Source organism: Myotis yumanensis, unplaced genomic scaffold (genome assembly GCF_028538775.1).
Source record: "Myotis yumanensis isolate MYYU_CA2020_CCGP unplaced genomic scaffold, mMyoYum1.0.hap1 SCAF_11, whole genome shotgun sequence".
NCBI lineage: Eukaryota > Metazoa > Chordata > Mammalia > Chiroptera > Vespertilionidae > Myotis > Myotis yumanensis.
Window position 1 is genome coordinate 26,238,678 of NW_027223762.1, and position 20,879 is coordinate 26,259,556.

The window sequence follows — 20,879 nt, forward strand, 5'->3', positions numbered from 1 at the left end:
CTTCCATATACAGATGAGTGGCATTTTAAGGCTCGGGAAAAACTTGGATCAATGGAGAAGAAATGCCTTCATCTTTGAAGAACAGGATGACTGGAGAGTAACAAGTAATGCCAGAAAACATCAATCCTATTAATAATTTTTCTAAAATTTTGCAACTGATAGTTTAGGAATATTTACAAAACAATGGAAAGAAACAGATACATAAAACTAAAAATTCCTAGAAACTAGCTTGAATTCATTAAGAGCATGACACAACAATCCTAACTTCACACCCTCATCCCAGATGGTGGTATGAATATTCCAGATAATTTATCTGTTTCCTTATTGCCACTCATGTATTTCAAACTGATCTTAAACTTATGTCTCAAATTATAATTTTCTCTTCACACTTTCCCTTCCCTGCCAATCTGCTCCTCACATAGCCCAGTAAATAAATGATACTGCCATCCATTGGGTATCTCATGTCAGAGCTGGGATTATCCTGCAACTTGCCTCTCCCTCACACCATAGGTCAAGTCCATCATTAACCCCTGGGGATTCTGAGCCATCCCTTGCCTCCCTGCCTCCACAGCCATCCCAGATAGCCCGATTACTGTCTGACTCCTAGTGAGTAGGGACTGATAAGTTACTTCCCAAAACGTATGGAATGACTTCTATGTACTCAGGATGCTAAAGAGCTCAGATCTTCAGAACAAGAATAGTCAATAATTAGAGTCATTTTGTGGTTCTGATTCTAATAGGATGACCAGACCACCTCTATGTGCAAAGTTTAGAGGCAGTCAATTACTACTCATTGATGGGAGCAACACATTCAGTGGTGGGCAGGCCTTTGGGTACAAAGACTGAGAGACAATACCATCAAGATTTCTGGTCATTCTGCAAGTAAGGGCATATAGCACAGTGTCTAGCACTGACTGGGGCCTTCAAGTCCCAAGACATCAGTGAACATTTTCAACATTATGGAGCTATGTTATGGAATACGAAGGATAGGTAAATATGAGTTATGTGTTTTTTACAAAGCCTGTATGGCATTCCCAGAAATTAGAACCCCTACACCCATATAAAGCTCTGTATAAGACCCTATCAGGCCTAACTTCAGGAAACCAAGATATATGACATATAAATATTTTAAAATGTTTAAGTCAAGGAAACTGGGACAGTTTTATAATTTCAAGTCCTCAACGGGGGGGGGAGGGGGGGGGGGGGCCTTTCTTCTGTTTCCCAATTTCCTTAATATTTATTCTCCTTTAAAAAATTCTCATTTAAGGTATGTTATGATCTCTTCCTCCACTGCCCATGATGTCTTGAAAGGGTTAAGAGCAATATCTTGGGGTCTTGCTTCTTGGGTCCAAATCCTGGATGTGCCACAGGGGCAAGTTACTTAATTGTGTTATGCAGGGGTGCTTATCTGAAGGCGAGGATCACAGTGCAGCCTGCCCTGAGGGGTTGCCTTGAGGAATAAGTGAGCAGATAAAAGTGAAGCACTTCGAGCTGGTCCTGACACATGGTGTGTACTCAGTCCACGCAAGCCCAGTTATATATTTGTCTGTATTGCTTCTATGTCTGGAGTCTGCTCTGCTTCCATTTTGCTATCTGCCCTTGGGAAACCATGTAACCTCTGTTTCCTCCTCAACTGCCAGGCGGGCCTGGACTCCCCGATCATCCCAAGTTCTGGCCTTGCTTGGCTGGTGAATGTGACACTGCCCTTCCCTCTGGTTTCATGATAGCTACTGTCAGTCCAGAGAAGCTCAGTTCAGTTCAGTTCAGTTCAGTTCAATCCAGTCCAATCCAATTCAATTTAACTCATCTATTCCGTTTAGTGCAAGTCATTCATTTCATTTATTCACAAACATCTCCTGAGGTCCAAGACATGCATAATACTTACCAGACATAAGACAGAAAGGAGGCATGGGGATCTTTGTTTTTGAGATTCTTAACAAATCTGAATGCTTTCTATAGATAGCTTCACAATTTTTTTTCCAAGTGGAGAGAAAATAAGACAGTCTCTATCCTCTTAGGGGTTTAAAGGACTTTTCCTTTAAACAATCTTGAGGAAAACAACATCTAGGCAGCTGCTAGAAAATGCAATTCGATGTCTAAGTGGTTCTAATTATTCCCTGCTCAAGGGGGCGGTTTCTAAAGGCCGGCTAATCTTCCCAGAGGCTGCAGCAGACAATATTCCACTTAGGTGAAAACAAGAGGGTGGCCAGTCCAAACAACAGCAAAATAAACAAAGCCCCAATTATAATTAGAGGGAGGTAGACTGGGCTGTTCTGTTTAGTCCGAAGAAATTGATTTCCCCTGGAGTGTCACTTACACCATAATGATTATTGGACTGGAGAAAACAGAGTAATACAGAAAACAAAATTAGATGGGTTGCAGATCAGTAGTTGATCTTGACTGCTCTCGCCTTGAAGGCAGAGTCAGAAAAAATATAATCAATGGGGAGGCAGGATATTTGAAAAATTTCTGATATTTATTGTTCTGTACTCATCTCATTTTTTTTTACTCGTTTCTTTTGAAAAGCAAGGTGTGTTAGGGAATCAACAAACAAAAATGGTGGTAAGTGTAGGTTAATTCTAGGAAAAGTTATCTAGATCTAATGGAGTCTGCTTACTGTGTCAAAGAGGAAACTAACTCAATGTTTAAGTAACTTTCTCTGAAGGAATTATTTCAGAAACATGTAGCTTTAGATCCGAAGCTCTTCTAGGCATAATATGATCTCAGCTGGTCCCTGCTCCAGGCAATTAAAGCAAATAAATGAATAAAAATAATTCTATTTGAAAAGACTTAGAGTGACTTAAATAATTTGTATTTCTTCACTGCAAACTCAGGCTGGGTTTAGGTTGTTCTACATTCAGTCATAGAGATGTTTAAAGCCATGTATTGCAGCCCATTCATTTCTCTGAATTACACTAAAAGAGAACCACTTTTTTCCCCCTGCTAGATAAACTTTCTTGAATTTGAAGATCTGGAATAAAAATGTTATAATTTCTTAAACTCTCACCTAAGTGCTATACTTGGCACAGTTGTAAAAATGAAATTGATAATCCAGAAACAATAATATTTTCTTTAGGAGAAAAAGTGATTTCTTTGATTTATTGTTATTTGGCTCTCCAGGTCTTCTTTCTAACTACTATGCATTCTCCCTCATTACCATGTATTTAAATCTTTTTTTTTTTTCTATCCAGCACATGTCATACCTTTTCAAGAAAGTGCCCTACGTTTATTCTCAAGTGTAGGTACCTCTCCCTTTAGAGAACTTCTAAGGTACTCAAATTTTGTTCTGCACATCCTATCCTTATCATGTTAGCACATGATGACTTGAAAAGCCTTATCCTCTCTTTCTGTGTCTGTGTATTTCTGCCCATTCTCTTCCTCTACATTAACATAGTCTGTGTGTCGGGGCTGCGCCTTTGGCCCTTACATCTCAGCAATAGCTGAACACAGAGTCAGCATTTCATAAAGGTGTGTTGCCTGTAGTAGCTTGTGGCTGATGTGCTGCTTTGTTTAGGGTCTCAATGATTTTCCTGTGAAGATGCTGAACTCAGGACTTCGACATTACTTTTGGCTTATTTCCAGCTGGTACAAGTACATGCTCTCTGTTGCTGAAATCACTTCCATCGAATGGCCAGGACTGTAAACACACAGGGAGAGGTCATTCTGTCTCTATCCTGCTCAGGAGAAAATAAATCTGTCCTCTGATCTAACAAAACAAAGCAGCCTTGGAAAGCACCCTTTCCATTGAAATTTCATTTCCCTCCGTTTTACTCTCCGTATCACAACGTTTAAGAAACTGTTATGCCTGCCAAGAAGAGTAATCAGTGGCCTTATTTTGTAGGTGATAAAGCCATTATCAGTCACCAGACCAATATTTAGGACATACATACTGAATTATTTAAAACTAATAATGCACATGAAGAATGTTAAAGTAAAAATGGGAGAAAAACGTCATTGTAGTAACTTTTATTTCCTCTTTGCTTGCCCAACTGTCCTCTCATGTTCAAGGGCACACCCATAACTTCAGACATGATAACTCTAAGTAGCAGACTGCTTTGCTGCTTTCAGCCTCCCCCACTACCCGCCCCCCCCCCTTTTTTTTTTTTTTGCCTGGTCAAAACCATGGCCTTGGGACTGACTTTCAGCATGACTTTGTGAGGAGCTATGCTGACCTGTTCTGTAGTGAGACTGGTGAAAATTATAAATATAAAGCCAAATAAACAAACAATATTCAAAGCCTCTGGAAATGGTCCTAAGCGCAAAAAGCAAACAAGGAAAGAGCTATTAAAACAACAACAACAAAAAGACCCCAAACTATGAAAATCCATAAAAAAAGGCAAGAATATTTAGTAATTTAAACCAAGACCGTGGCCCACCTCTCCCATCCACCCAACTCCAGATGGCTGCAGCTAAGAATAGGGCTTCCTTTCCTTCCAGGTTCCAGCCGGAGTGCTTTCTCCCAGGATGAGCAGGACTTGAAAATTTCTCACTCTGCCTCCAGCTGCCTATTGCTGTGGCTAGTCCCTGGGCAAATGCTTTCTCACCAAGCCACACTTGGGTGCATAGAGGCTTTATGGGGTGCAGCTTGATGAGAGTACTGGGTCCCAGTAACTCTTGCTTGGGTATATGAGGTGGTAGTTTAATGACAGAAGAGTCAAGCCCAGAGGATTTCAGGCTGTTACCTTAACCTCCACCAAGTGCTTAGCTCCCAGAATAAGGGTCTTAGTAGTTTGTTAATGAATCCACTTCTGGCTCCAGAGCCTTGGTTGAGATCTTGCCCAGGGAGAGAAGCCGACGATACACATTTATTCACTTCCCAAAGGAACTCTATTTGCAACAGGGCATGGAGATGTTTAAGCATAAGAGCACTCTTAAGAGCAGTACCGAAGAACTTGTATGCATGTATGCATAATCCATGGACACAGACAATAGGATGGTGAAGGCCTGGGGTAGGGGGCGGTGGTGGGCTATAAGAGGTCAATGGGGGGAAAAAGGGGACATATGTAATACTTTCAATGATAAAGATTAAAAAAAAGAAAAAAATAAAGACTCAAACATGACTGTTGGGGGAAAAAGAGCAGTAGAAATGTGGATCTAATGCACATCGAATGTAGGCCGGCTGGTTTACAGGAGAGAACTGGAAAAAAAAACAGCTAGAAGCCTCCCCTCCCCCCCCCCCCCCCCCCCATCAGAACAAACATCAAGTACTGACCTCAGAAATGACCTCCTCAAAGGATCTACAATTTGATTGGATTTGTTTGTAAAGGATTTATGCTCCCAGGGGATTGTTGGAAATAATAGCATAGTCTGTCTAAGCAGTGAAGTTTAACATGTGGATGTGGTCAGAAAAAGAATGAAAGAGCCTTATTAGGACGGTTCTCCCAGAGTGATTGTGGATATTTTCAAAGCTGTGCCTCTGGAAGAGGGGAGAGCAACTTCAGAGGCTCTCACTAATATTATTCCGTTAGCCATAAAACAAGTAACAGTAACAAGTCATGAGGGGGAACCAGTACCCAGAATGCTGTAATATATTATCTAAACTGTTTCTAGCAAAAGATCGAGACATGCAAGGAAATAGGAAAATATGACCCATACACTAAAAAATACAGCAGACAGCAGAAACTGCCTGTGAGAGTGACCAAATGTCAGATTTAACAGAAAACTATTAGTAGATTTGAACTTGCAGGAGAAAAAAATTAGTAAAATTAAAAATAGATTAATAGAGCCTATGCAAGCCAAATGATAGAAGAAAAATGGAGAGAGCCTCAGAAAGTAAGGGGATAAAACAAGGGTGGGGAAACTTTTTTCTGTCAAGGGCTATTAGGATATTTATAACATTTTGTAGAACATACAACATTATCAACTTAAAAATTAGCCTGCTATTTTGGTCAAATATTTAATTAACTCACCCCTACTGCCTTGGCAGGACCAGACCAAATGATTTTACAGGCCTTATCTGGCCCATGTGCAGAATGCTCCCTGCCCTGGAAGCATTAGAGGTGGTGGTGGTTGAGGACAGGGAGCCATTGCCTGTGTTTTGTTGCAGTTGTGATATATGTTTTATCACCAAGCTTGCCATAGAAGCTTGGAAATTGAGGATTTAAAGTTTTTGGCTTTGGAAATAGATGATAGACAATACTTTCAATTATTCACATGACCTTAGACAAATCATCTTACTGGAACTCATTTCCTATTCCTAAAACAAGTAAGGTTAGGGGGGAAATGTATGTTCACTCAAGTTCATCCAGCAAACAATTCTGTGATTTAAAGAACAAAGCAGGTTCACACAGGTGAAGACTTGGCCCACATAGAATTATAAAATTTATGTCTACAACATATTTGGGGTTGTATATAATACCTTTCTCAACCCTTTAGTTCCTATGGATATATGTGGAGACCCATTTGTGAAAGCATATTTTTGGTTAACTACATCTCACTAAATCACAGTTTCCTAGTGTGTTCTGTGGAACACTTATGGGGTCTATAAAATTGGAATGCCTCGGAGAGCCTTGAATATGTTATGGCATTGTGAATCTCTAGAACAGCGGTATAACATGCAGCATTTTCCAAACCTATTTGATCATGGAAGATCTTTTAAACATTTACTTTTCCCAGAGGGTCTTATGAAACTAAGGTTGTGAGGAATACACTTTTACAAATGTTAAAGGACTAGACTTTAAGAGCTTAAGATATTTATCCTCCAAGAGGGTTTTATACATGTTTCGACTTAAAAGTCTTAGAAATTAGGGAAATCTTTAAAGCTTCATGGTTTAATTTATTAATGGTGGTATTGTGACAAATAACAGGGGCCATATTTGGGGGCAACTGAGCCAATCATATCACACAGGAAGTTGGTAACTAGTTAGAGTAGCCTTGGGCCAGATTTTAAATCATATCCAAAATGAGAAAACAAAGATACGTCATCAGGGTTCATCTAATTATGTGAGGATCATTTAGGGAGGATCTACAAAGATCCCACGCCTCCATCAAATGCTCCACGTTCTCATGGTAGTCACTGCTGCTAAGCCTCCACACCTGCAGAAGATCCGCTACTCGGCATCCTGAGAGCTAAGTATGACTGGGGAACCATCTTCATCGGAAATGTGAAGGACAACAGAGAGTTGGAACCAGCCCTTCCAACTGCCTCCTCCATAGGCACACATATCACTCAAATTTCTCTTCAGGATTATTAGACAGCTCCTGGTTATTTTTCAATTTATCACTGGAAGTGGCCATTGATATTTATTTTTCAGCCCTCCTTCTATTTATTCATGACTCCACTCACACATTTTCTGTCTTTCTCTGTCCTCCTTATTGAGTAGTTATTGAGTAACCAATCCTGCTTGGTCTGAGAGAGGGAGGCAGTGCTACCCCTCAGAGAGCCTACTGTATTTGAGAGACAAGATCATGCATGTTTTGTACTGTGGATGACTATAGCATTGTGAATATTTAAGCTCAGATGAAGAGCTTAGATCTTTGCTTTAGGAGTTCAGAGGACAGGGAGATCCTCTTTCCCTTTCTTCACAGTTAATAAAAAAGAAATAGGCTTTAAAAATGTTTTTCCTTAATTTTTAATTACAGTTGGCATTTAATATTATATTCATTTCAGGTGTGCAGCATAGTGGTTAGACATTTATATAACTTAGGAAGCGATGCCCCTGATAACACTAGGCATTTTTAAATCAGGTATATCAGGTAATTCAATTTCAATTCTGACACTGTGTGGGCTAGTTCTTTGGATTTCATTTTTCTTCTTTCTTAAAACTGGAAGAATAATAGCTACAGTGCAAGACAACTGGGCAAAATACTGTAAGAAGCATAAAGCATGGTGATATAGTAGGACTTAATAGATATTTGTTACATTCAATCTTCTAGTTCCTATTTGCTTGAAAGGCCCTTCCTTTCATTCATTCAATTTATGTATGTATTGAGCAATTTACTTTGTGTAAGGAACTATTTTACATGCTAGAATCCATGACGTCATAAAACTTCAGTTCTAGCTTTTAGCAGGGGGAAATAAATAGGAAAACAACATGAAAATATTCAAATTGCTGTAAGTTTAAGGAAGAAAAGGGTCATATGTTAGAGCAGTGGAAATGCTGCTATCATGGAGTGGACAGTGGGAGGCGGGCAGGAGGCAGCCAATCAATGATTCTCTCATCCTTACACTGAGTGGCCAGATTATTATGATCACCCCATCAGTGCAATGAAGTGAATTAGTTATGCAAATAATAATAATAATAATAATAATAAAACCTTGAGAGTATTTGCTTAGGAAGTTTTCAATATTCAGTATTTTTGGATGTGTCAATGAAGTACTGATGGGGTGGTCATAATAATCTGGCCACTCAGTGTATGTTTCTATCTCTCGGTCCTTCTCCCTTCCTCTCTGAAATCAATAAAACTATATTTTAAAAAAGAGACAGTCATAAGTCCCATTCAGAGCAGTCAGGCACATGGTCCTCTTCACCTGAGCAAAACACCAAAGGTTTCTTTTTTTTAAAGAAAGTGGAATAGAGCGTTTCCAGACTAGAGGATGCCAGAGACCACTTAAGACTGCTGGATACTGAGACCTCCCCCCTACCCCTTTTTCCCACTCACCAGAATGCTGGCAGTTAGGGCTTCACCCTCCATATAGGAGTTTGGAAGAATCTTTTCCAGGGAATTTGACCAGCCCAAGAGGGAAGATCTATACACTGACAGAGTGATTCCCCAATCCATAGCCTTGTCGTTTCTTTCTGTTGCTGTTTTTGTTTTTCTTTCTCCTGAATCTTACCCGAGCTACTTTATAATTATCGCTATTATAACTGTTTGTTCTCTTTCCTCTTTTCTCTAGTATTTGTGTGGGGGAATCAGATGCCATTCCAAGACTGTATGTGCTTATTGAAGGAACACAGATTTTCACAATCAGGGGCCTGATAAGCAATTTTGCTCTTGTATGCAGGATTTCAGATGACCTCTTTGTTGCTCCTCATAATCCTTACACTTGCTTCCCTTGCCTTTTAAATTCTTTATTTTTAATTTAAAGGGTGTTTTGGTTGCATTTTCTGCTGCCCCCTCCTCCCATCCTCTCTGAGCCCAATATATATACTTTTTGAAATGTTACACTGCTTACCCACAAAACAAATACCAGTTAAATGAAAGTTACTTCATTTTGTGCCCTGACCAGAAATTAGTCTTGGTGGGAATATGGCAAGGGTTAGGGCCTGCCTGTTGATACTTGCTCAGGCTGCGATCTGCTGATGGAGAACGATCATTCTTGTGCACTCAATTCTTTTTTAAATTCTAAACATAGCCATACAAAAATACCATAGTTTGAAATTTAAAAGAGGAAAATTACTGATGAGTTCGAGAGCATGCAATCATTCTGTATTAGTGTCCCCTTTATGTCAAAGTAGACATTTTTAAAGCCTGTCCTCTTCAGAAGAGATATCTAGGTTTTGTTAAGGCTAATGGTGTGATTACCAGATGCCGGGGATGGCCTCAGCTGCTCTGGGGGGAAACTGGCATACACAATCCATTGACATGTAAGCGCCCTTTGCTCTCCCTCTGCAAGATCCGCATCATGGTATTCCTGAGCACAAGGACTTTAGGAAAAATTATGAGTCTGGCAAAGAAACAGCATAGCCTAAGTTTCCTTCTTTGGTGCTTCCACCCATCCCTGTATTATTATAATTTGAAAACTTCTAGTCAAACTTAAATAATTGGACATCTGGCAGTTTAGCCCTATCTTAAATTTGCTGATGTTCATTCGTCATTCTGTTTTATTTCAGCTTGGTGTTCTCATTAAAAAATAGAGCAGGGATTTTCTGACCTTTCAAAGTGACCCTAGTAGCTCCTGAAATCAACCTTTGGCATAAGGTCAAATCTTGATAGGACAGGCAGACACCTGTCTTCTCATCAGCTCTCTTCTGGCATCAAGCAGGCATGCGTCTTCTTTCACTCGGCATGCATGTCTTTCAATGCTCAGACTATGATTTCAGAATGCACAAAGCAACTTGCAATTACTTGTCAAATGAGTGGTACGGATAATGACCCTTCTGGGTTCTGAGGCGGGATTTTGATTGTTGTGGGTAACAGTGAGGAAAAACATTATTGTCATTACCTGTGTGATGTTCTTCATTTTTTAGCAACTTTGTGAGAGCAGGCACTGTGCCTCTCCTATTGATTCTTCTCTCCCAAATGCCCAGTGCAGTGCCTTGTACAAATATAATCAATAAATATTTGCTGTTGAAAGAAACGTCATAAAAAGTGAGCGGCTTTACTCGTCTCAAAAAACAACAATGTCGGGGTAAGAGAATGCATTTCAGGTTGGAGAAAATAATAGTATTGGGGTAGGGGAATATAAGACATATTAGGCAGTTGGGGAATAGAAAATAGTGCATAGAGCAAAGGGTTGAAAGAATGGGAGATGAGAGAGGACAGGAGAGTTCATTTGAGGCCAAAACGTAGAGAACCTTAATGCCAAATCTTGAACTTTTGTCCTGAATCTGGGCATTGGAGCCCACAGAGGAATTAGACAAGAGCTCAAAGCAGGAGCTGGCGGGGGCGGGGTGGGGGGAGACCGAGTAAGGAGGAAGGGGCGGGAAGAACGGACAGAGACCAGTTCAGAACTGTTACCATGAGATGATGAAGAGAGCATAAGTGGAGGCAATCCTGTCTTCTAGGGATTTAATCCCGTCTTCTGATGGATGATTTAGTAGACTTTCTTAGAAGGAACAGAATATTTTAAATTGGAGCCACACTTGAAAATCTAGTGCTCAAGGCTGTGGTCCTTCCATTTAAGGGGCCTTTCTTTTTTATTCCCTTCTTATTCCAGGAGGATTCTGAATGAAGCATTCCATGGGCTCCCATCAGCCTTTGTTTGTTTAGTTACAAAGTCAAATTCTAAAACCCCTTGCTTAACAGAACTGTCTATTAAGACGGAGAGAACCCTTCTCACCAGCCCCCTTCCTTTCCCAACACCCACATCTGAATTCACAGTAGTTTAGGAATTGCATACCCCCTGGAGTCTGAAGCTTAGAAAAAGACTATTGATTCTGAGAAGTTTGGTGCCTAAAGATGTTTGTGAAATCAAAGCATTTTAGAGTTGAAGGAAACCTGAGCATCGTTGTATTTCAACTTTTCACCTATCTACTGATGGATTTTCTGTTTCATGTCCTCAATTGATCTTTTTGTTTCATTGAAATTTAGCTGAACTTTTTGGGTCCATGTTTCTTAGAGGTTTTCATCAAGCTTGGCATTAAGGAGATACAAACAGTTGGCTAATGCTGTGCATTCTCCACTATTTCTGACACAGGAATACGTGATGGCTGTGTTGGCTCTTACTGAAACAGGTCTGGGAGAAGGGATGAAAAAAGGTGGACTCAGGTCACTTCTAAGACTAAAAATATAATTGAGTTTAAGTTTATGGCAAGAGTCTCATTGCTTTATTCAAATATTTCTTGTACACCCCTTGAGGATTTTTGGAGCAGTTGGCATATTCCATATGAAAGAACAAGATAATAGCATGTTCAGGTCAGAGACACAAAACATCCTCCAAGATACTTCAGGGAGAGGTCAGATTCAGAACAAACATCCAAATCTCATTATAATCAGATCCTAAGCAATTAAAAATAATTATGTACTCTTCTTCCTAACTGACCTTGTGGGATGTATATGCCAGAATCTAGTCTAAATAAAGCTAAATTGGAGAGTCTATGTCTAGCAGGTTTAAAAAAAAAGAGTTCAGCCCAATCATCCACAGTGACTAGATAACACAGTTAGTGACTTTGGAGAAGGATAATCAATTATGCTAAGTCAAATAATCCAGTCAGAGAAAGAAAACTACCATATGATACCATTCATATGTGGAAACAAATGAACAAAATAAACTAACAAACAAAATAGAAACAGATTCACAGATTCAGAGAACAGACTGACAGCTGTCAGAGGGGAGGGAGATTGGAGGGTGGTTGAAAAAAGTGAAGGGATTAAGCAAAAAACAAAACAGAACTCATAGACACATATAACAGTATGGTGATTACCAGAGGGAAAGGGACATGAGGGCAGGTAGAAGAGGGTAAAGGGGGAATAGATGGTGATGAAAGGAGACTTGACTTTTGGTGGTGAACACACAATACAGTATCCAGATGATGTATTATAGAATTGTACCCCTGAAACCTATATAATTTTATTAACCAATGTCACCGCAATATATTTTTAAAAAGTTAAATAAATTTCCCACTTGTGGCCAAGATGTCCTGCTTTTGAAGCTTAGGGTTCTTTGGTAGAGGACTTGGGTGAGGAAGGACAGCACTCACCTTTAGGTAAACCAGGGGATTTTATCATCACCAAGCAAGTGCACTTCTGAGCTATCAAATCCCTACTCTTCAATTTCTGATAATGACTCTGTAAATTATAGCTCTTAGCCAATTTTCAGGGTAAAAGTTCATCTTCTCCTTTAAAGCATTCTGTCCCTGAAATATAATTTCTACCTTTTCCTTTCAAGGTACTGCATCCTATAGCTATTACTTGAGTCAGTTTTCTGATTCCTCTGCAGTGAATATGAGCCTCCCGTACCCCCAGCCAAATTAACTTCCAAATGTTGGACATAGACATACAATTTCTCACAAAAGTAGATGCAGGATTTTGTTTTGAGAGAAAGGCTTATTTCAAGCATTAGTATGACAATGGTGCTGTTTGTTTCTTTCGGAGACATATCTAAACAAGGCAGTGGGAGTCCCCAGATATGGGCACCCAGGGCAACCTGCACAATGGGGTGTTTGTTTTTGATATCCAAACAGAATTACAATATTCAAAGCGCATCTGGGGAGCACAGGAAACCTAACATTCAGGGTTTGGAATTTGACCCTAATTGAAAAAATTATATTTCTTTGAACATTTCTGCCTGGTTTAAGGTGACTTTGTTTTGGCAATTTTATCCATCCTTTTAATATTCTTTGTAGGTATGGAGGGGCAGGTACTATTACTTAAGAGAACTGAGTGATATGCCTAGAATATAGAATATTCAACTTTTTAAATTAGGAACCTTGTTTCAAGTCTATGTATCTCTCTTTCTAAATAAATTAATGGATCATCAAATAACATAGAGTCACTTTCTTAAAACAAACACATAAAAAAGCAAGGAAACTATCAAATCCTATAGTAGTTCACCACAGGGAGAACAATAATCATCTTCTATATATATAAAAGCCTAAGTGACCATTTGACCATTCGACCAGTAGCTTTGATGCACACTGACCACCAGGGGACAGACGCTCAATGCACAGGCATGGAAACATGGAACAGACTGATGAATATTAGAGGGAAGGGGGGAGGTGGGAGGGTGAGAAGAGATTAACTAAAGATCTTATATGCATACTAAAGGCCCGGTGCATGGGTTTATGCACTGGTGGGGTCCCTCGGCCTGGCCTGTGGGGATCAGGCTGAAACCAGCAGTCTGACATCCCCCGAGGGGTCCTGGATTGTGAGAAGGTGCAGACCAGGCTGAGGGACCCCACTGGTGCACGAATTCGTGCACTAGGCCTCTAGTCTCTTACAAGATTCTTTTTGTCAGTACTGAGGAGCAGAGCAAATAAACAGATGTAATTTCCCCTTATTTATTGTATCATTTGTTCTACGCGTAATTGAGGGCCAGAATAACACACTGCATTGAACCAGGCACCATAAGGAGTACAAAGAAAATGTTCACTGCTGTTGAGAAAACAAGATGCACATGAAAAGTTATGTGCAAAGCAAGATTGTGCGATGAACAGCACAGATTAAATAAAGATGGAAGTGGTCAGGGAAGATTTCATGAAAGAGGCAACCTTTGAGTAAGACTATGATAAGTAGGTTGTATTTCAAGAGGCAAAGAAGAAATTGAGGGTAGTGTAAGCAGCAGGCATACATAGACATAGGGAGGAGAAATGCACAAGTGGGCTTGAGAGCAAGTATGTATCAGTCTTACAGAGTAGTTGGTTCCTATGAGAATGGTGAGAGGTAAAGTAAAAAAGGTGAGCCATTGAAGGATTTTGTACTTGGGAATCATAACATGGCAGCAATGGTGTTTTATGGAGAGAGATGGATGACAGTGTGCAGATGGGTTTGGAGAAGAGAGAGATTGGTAGGAAGGAGATAAAACAGGAAATTATCATACAATCAAGGCTTTAGAAGTCCAGGATCCCAGAAAAGATGATGGCAATGAATCACTCCTAGTAGTATGAAGGGAGTTTGATTCAATATGGGCAATCAGGAAAGTGAAACTTGCATGATGAGATTTAAGCCATCACTATTCAACAAATGAGATTGTCAGGGTAGTTTTAGCAGGTTTGTAATCCATTGTTTTATTGTCCCTTTCATCAACTCAGAACAAGTAACACCTAGTTCCATCATGGCCATCATCTGTATTTCAGAGCTAGCTCCTTCAGGAGAGCACAGCACCTCCTTACCCAGCTACTGCTCGGGCACAAAACAATGAAAACCCAGCCAAGAGTCCATCACTAGCAGTTACTGAGCACTGACTTAGGAGTTAGGAGGCATGGGCTACAATTCAGAGTTTGCAAGGAGTTTGTTCCAGTGGCTGGGGTTGAATAGATCCCAAGTGGATCAGCCTTTCCCAAAGTATGTTCTGCAGAATATTCATTCTTAGATAAAGATGCTCTTAGAGAAAAGGATTCCACAATTAAACAAGCATCAAAAACTCTTTTGCAAGCATCAAAAACTCTTTTTCCCTCTTGGAGGTCACAGAACTTATTGGCATAGCAAAGGCTCCCCTAGTAGGCACAGAACACTAATACATCCTGTAGAACTAAGGACCTACAAAGGAAAGATGAAACTAGGCACACTCTTAAAACTATATGGTTTTTTTTTTTTATTGATTTCAGAGAAAGGGAGAGGGAGATAGAAACTTGAATGATGAGAGAGAATCATTGATCATCTGCTTCCTGTATACTCCCTACTGGGGATCAAGCTCACAACCCAGGCATGTTCCCTGATCAGGATTCGAACTGTGACCTCCTGGTTCGTAGGTGTATGCTCAACCACTGAGCCACACCAGCCAGGCTAAACTAGGCACACTGTAAAGCTCCTCACTAAATAATACTCTATGGTAACAGGATATTAAGAATCATCTAAACAAAGACAACAAGATAAAGAATAGGGCAGAGGAAGAAAATAGAAATGGAAAATATAATTAAGGTAATTAGAAGTGCTGGTCAGTTGAGATTGTAGTGAGATAGAGGAACTTTCTGTGAAGAGAGTTGTCGATACTGGCAGTTTACAATATAATCTCAGTACAGGTCTCCCTTTGCTGAGAAAGACCATCAGTGGACCCTTTTCTCCTCTTAGTATTGTGGTCATTGAACCCTGATAAATAAAAAGTTAGCTGTATCCACAGTGTCACTTAGAGTTAAAATTTCAGATTTTAAATAGGTTTTCCACATTCTCCTTAGGAATTCTACCTCTAGGAAGAATAAAGCAAGATCAAAGGGTCCTTTCTAGGTTCATTGACTGCCTCCAGGTAAAATTTCTAGAATAAGTCAGACATCAAAATTCCTTTGACTATGGTCAGAATGAAACCCGCTCCCTGAGTTCTTGAAAGCTATTGAAAGCCTGAAGGAAAACATTTTCTTAGAAAGAAAATGCACACAAAATAAGTGTTTCAGCCACTAGGAGAAGGAGAAGGTTATTTTTAAGTAAGTGGGAGACTATAAACTATCTCGGAGTTATGAAGATCTTTACATAAATTTTCCAAAGCATTTCCATATCTATTGACTCATTTGATCATCATGAACGCTCTCTGTGGTAAGTGTTTTTTTCCTAGGATTTTACAGATGACAACAGCAACCACCACCACCACCACCACCACCACCTGAGAGACATTGTGCTAGGCGTTTTATTTACCTGGTTTCACTTAATCCCCATAGCAACTCTGGAGGACACAATTTCCATTGTACAGCCAAGAACCCACTTGATAGAGCAAAAAACAATCTAGATGCTACACTCTATCATCTCTGACTTGTCAGAACCAATTAAAGACCCACCTGTGAATATTACCTTAGAACTCCCTCTATTCCTAACCCTGCTCACCTAGTTTAGTACTTTCTTTGTGGTGCCATGTTCTCTCAGGCTGCTGAAACCCTACTGAAGCCAGTCATATGTAACCACTCTCATCTATAGTCTAAATCAGCCTGAGGGCCAAATATAGCCTGCCCCCTGCTTTTCTAAGGCCCATCAGCTAAGGATGTTTTTCACCTTTTTACATGATTGAAAAAAATAAAAAAATAATACTTTGTGACTTGTGAGAATGATATGAAATTCAAATTTCAGTGTCTATAAATAAGGTTTTGTTGCAGCACAGTCATGCTAATTCATTTACATTTTGTCTGAGGCAGCTTGCCTACAACTATGGCAGAGCTGAGTAGTTGCACCAGAGACTGACTGGCCTGTAAAACCTAAAATATTTATCTGACGCTCTGTCTCTTTATGGGAAAAAAACCCGACAGCGGAACCAACTTCCGGAATGACCAGTGGGCAGGGCTGCGAGGCAGCTGGGGCTGCGAGGGCTGAGCCCCTTGTGTGTGTGTGTGTGTGTGTGTGTGTGTGTGTGTGTGTATTTATATTTCAGAGAGAGGAAGAGAAAGGAAGAGAGATAAACATGAATGATGAGAGAGAATCATTGATCAGCTGCATCCTACACACCCCCTACTGGGGATTAAGCTTGAAACCTGGGCATGTGTCCCAACCAGGAATCGAACCATGACCTCTTGGATCATGGGTTAATGCTCAATCACTGAGCCACACCAGCCAGGATGGACACTTTTTTTTAAAGAAGAGGGAGTGAAAGGAGTCAGAAGACTTTCACTGTACACACACACACAGAGGAGATATAAATTGGCTTAAGTTTGATTCCCAGCTCTGCCATCTGGGAGCTGCAAGGGTGATTGTGCTCAAGTTACTGAATGAACTTTTCTGTTCCTTAGTTTGCCTCATTTGAACAATGGAGCCATAATACCAAATTTGCAGTTCTATTATGAAGTTTTAATGAAGTAGTATGTGTAAAGCATGAAGCAAATAATAGGGGCCCCTCAGTAAATGAATCCACCTGCCTGTTGATGATACTTTTGTGTGCTTTTGCTGTTGATATCAGCATGTGTAGATTGTAAGGTATTAGAAATCTTTAGCAATACCTGGAAGGTATATAAAATGAGACCACTGCAAGGTGGATGGAATCGGATAGGATGAAAATGTACAAGGTAAAATTAGGAGGGGTTCCCCCCGGGGAACCTGACTGACAATGACGCTTTGACAAGTTGATAGATTAAGCAATTGCCATCCTGGAAGCCCATCAACCTCCACCTGATGTGATCATCATTAAAGTCAATACCCAAACTTGGAAGACTGCAGGGTGAATTAGAAAGACTTAGTTGAACAAGCCACTTCATCTTTCTTCTACCAGTGTTCCAGATAACCCTGGTCCAGTCCTTTTAAGGAAGCAAAAATAATTGCTCTTTCATCCTACCACAATGTCTGAGTTCTAGTTCACTTGGCAATTGATCTGCTCTTTATCAGATTAACAAACTGACCTGAAAAATATCCCCAAATAATTTTCTTTTTTTTGGTCTAACTGCCAAAGTAACATTTATCTTCCTTTCCTCAATACATCTTGCTGAGAAGATTGCCAATCTGAACCCCAGAATGGTTCAACTCATGCCCTACTAATGAGTGTGCAGAGGAAAGAATCCTCTCAAGATTAGGTATCTGGGAGGACTACTTTAGTCCTCAAAGCTTTCAAACAACCATACTCATCCCTCAGGTGGGGAAAATGCCAATAACAGGCAAGCACTCTCTTCCCCTTCATCGTTTTAGCACCTTTGGGCACTGTTACGTACCCCTAAGTAAGGGGTTGACCATGGGTTAGCTTTTGTCAAGAGTGTGACATTTGTTTCTACTGTTCTGTTGGACACATCCTCTTTTACAATCTCTTTCCTCAGTTGCAAGCTCTTGGGCAGAGACATGTAGTTACTCATTTATATCTTAGTATGAATTTTTAAAAAAATCCTTTCCCTGCTCCTCTCACACTAACTCATATACACACACTCCCTGAGGTTTGGGGTTTGGGGATGAATTTTATTCTTTCCTTTTCTTTCCACTATGCCTCCTTTCCTTTCTGTTTTCGATGCAGAATTTTTTTAAAAATATTCTCTTTGTTTTGTTTTATTTTTTCCATTTGCCTTTTTTTTTGTTTTCTCTTTTTTATCCCTATTTTTAGTTATTCTCTTCTTGTAAAAAGATATCATAAAGCAGATAGTCTAGTAAAGAAGGGAGTTTTGGATAGAGGAGCATCACCCCAAATTAAACCTCATTAGGGGCTCTCTGCTTTATTAACTGGTTGTCACTATTTGACCCACAGGAAAAACATAGGAAGAAGTGGAGAAGAGACAGGAGACATGGAAATGGTTGTGTATTTGGGTGTGTGTGTGGGTATAATTTTTAGTGTTCACAACAATCCAACCAAGCAGGTTGGATTAAAACTACTTTAGAAGCAACAAACCGAGGCTCAAAGGGGGTTAAGTAATTGTTCAAAGTCATAGAAGCAAGTGACTTCTTATAGGAGCTCAGGTACATGGGCCATCTCCTGTGCTTATTATTACCTAGTAAACCAGACTGACTTTTCCATAATCAGGACTAGCTGTCTCATCTGAAGCAGTGTAGCCAAAACACAGAGCAGACCAGTTATTTTCCCTGCACTGCAGCTTTCTCTGCATAGGAACTGAGGACTTGGGTTGTCAAGGGAAAAAGTAGCAGCAGGACCAACCAAGTTTGTGACCATTTGTCCCTGAGTGAAACTCAGAAATACAACACCAATGTGTTTGAGTGAACTGAAGAGATGCCCACCTTCTGCAATAAAGCAAGAGTCATCCATAGCTTTAGGGGGGGAGGGCGGGGAACCAGGTTTGAAACAGGCTTCCAGAATAGTGGCTTCTGTTTAAAATCCTTGTACTAAAAACACCAAGGATATCTATAATCTCTGAGCTACAAGTTGCCAGTTCTCAGGGGAAGCAATAATCTTTCTCTAATGTAGACAGACATGGGATTTCGGGAGGAGAAAGCAGCAGTAGAATATGAGTCAAAAGGCCTGATTTCTAGTTTTGGCTCTGCCTCAACTCATTGTGAGACTTTGGGCAATTCTCTTGACTCTTCAGACCCCAGATATCTCATTTGCAAAATAAAGAGATAGAGTTACATTATATTGAAGTTCTTGTCCAACCTTGTCTGTCTATTTTCTCTTGAAACAGTTCAGTAAAAATCTAAAGTTGTGAATCATATATTTTCAACTGTATGAAAGATTATCCTGTCTCTCTTTCCCTCTCCAGCTTGTTTTTCTCTTCTCTCTCCCTTTCTTCACACCCCTTCCCCTGTCTCCTCCATCCCTCTTTCTCCCCAGGAAGCAGAATCTCAGTTCGGGGATTATTTGCTCCTGCCTCCAAAGCAACAAAGGCCCTTGTATTCTTGAATTCAGTGTCCTCAGGAGACTCACATTGTATATACCACTTAAATCAAAGCTGTCTTCCTGCCTCTAATTCCTAGGTCTTCTAAGTTTCTACTTTTTCTTAGTTTTTCTTTTCCACCAAAGAAAGTATGGAACCCAAGAGCAGATATGTTGAAAAGACATTCAGGTTTCCGCATGACTCTTCCCAGGCAAACACCGTGACCAACGCTCACCAAAATCCTTGGAGAGACACAGGGCGCGAGTGTTAAGATGGGGGAGTTTGTTTTATTCAAGCATTCAGAAATATTTCAGCTCAGCAGTTATCAGCCGAATGTGAAAATAATACCAGCACCCAACACACAAATGCCTGCAGTGGCAGTTCCCGCAGCCTCTGATACTCACAGTTCAACCGCGTTCCTGGGGAGGTCAGGGGGAATCTCTGTCACCTCGCTGTCCTGGCAGAGGAAAACCCTGTTAGAGCAGTGACAGATCCGATGATGACATCCTGAGCCCAAGCTCAGGAAGGCCAGCAAGGAGACCAGGAGCAAGGCCATGCTTATTTATCCATCCACCTGCTTTCCTCCTGCATTTGCAGAGAAAAATCTCTACAGATTTCAGAGGCTCCACTCAGCGCCCTTATGAGATCTGCCTCCAGGGTCACATGACCCAAGGGATGCTTTTTTTTTCGTCACTCCAGGAGAATAGCAAAAGTCCTGTGTGCCCCAGTATTTTGGGAGCAAAATAAGCTATTCCCTCATTCTTCTTAATTGGGTTTCTTACACCCTGGTCCAAGGAAGATAGCAAGTAGAACTTCAGTGCATGTCTGGCATAGGCTACATTATTTCACTGTAGAAGTGTCCCTGCTGGTCACCATTCTTTTCTCAACAGAGTGACATGATGACTTTCTCCAAAAAGAGACACAACTTACAATGTGCCACTAAGAGTGAACTGTGGGGACTTATTCCAGTCTTGGCGTCAATGTCTTCCTCCAGCCCACTTGATATAACAGCAGAACTTCTGTGGTAGTCACTGGTCCTCTTTCCTCCTGTAATTAATGACCCGAGATGGTGTTGCTCAGAAGACAAGCTGCTAGTGTGCCCCAGGACAATCCGATCTCAGGAGGTGGGAGGCACTTCTGAGAGGGTTATCCCAGAGGTAATTGACCAATCTAAGGGACCTAAGGAATGGGCTGTTTTTAGTGGAGATTTGGTAAATGCTGGCAGTCCACGCCTATTGCACATTCTTTCTGACTTCTTTACACACTTTACACACTGCCTTCTGGAAGTTGACACCAATGAATTTACTTAATCTGTGCTCTTAATTTAGTTTTAAATGTTCCCTGTGGGTGACAATCCTGGCTCTTTTGTTGGCATTCACAATCTCCTTGATGGTGAGGGATCTGAGG

The 20,879-nt window shown here is 40.5% G+C and overlaps 1 protein-coding gene across 1 annotated transcript in view; it reads right to left on the reverse strand.

Moving 5' to 3' along the window:
* FSHR (follicle stimulating hormone receptor) overlaps positions 1 to 20,028 on the reverse strand; it is a 131,147-nt gene extending 111,119 nt beyond the window's left edge. The window contains exon 1 of the mRNA XM_070428589.1: positions 19,877 to 20,028. Within this exon, the coding sequence (XP_070284690.1) occupies positions 19,877 to 20,028 (152 nt within the window). The remainder of the gene's footprint in view (positions 1 to 19,876) is intronic.
* Between the last annotated feature and the right edge of the window lie 851 nt (positions 20,029 to 20,879).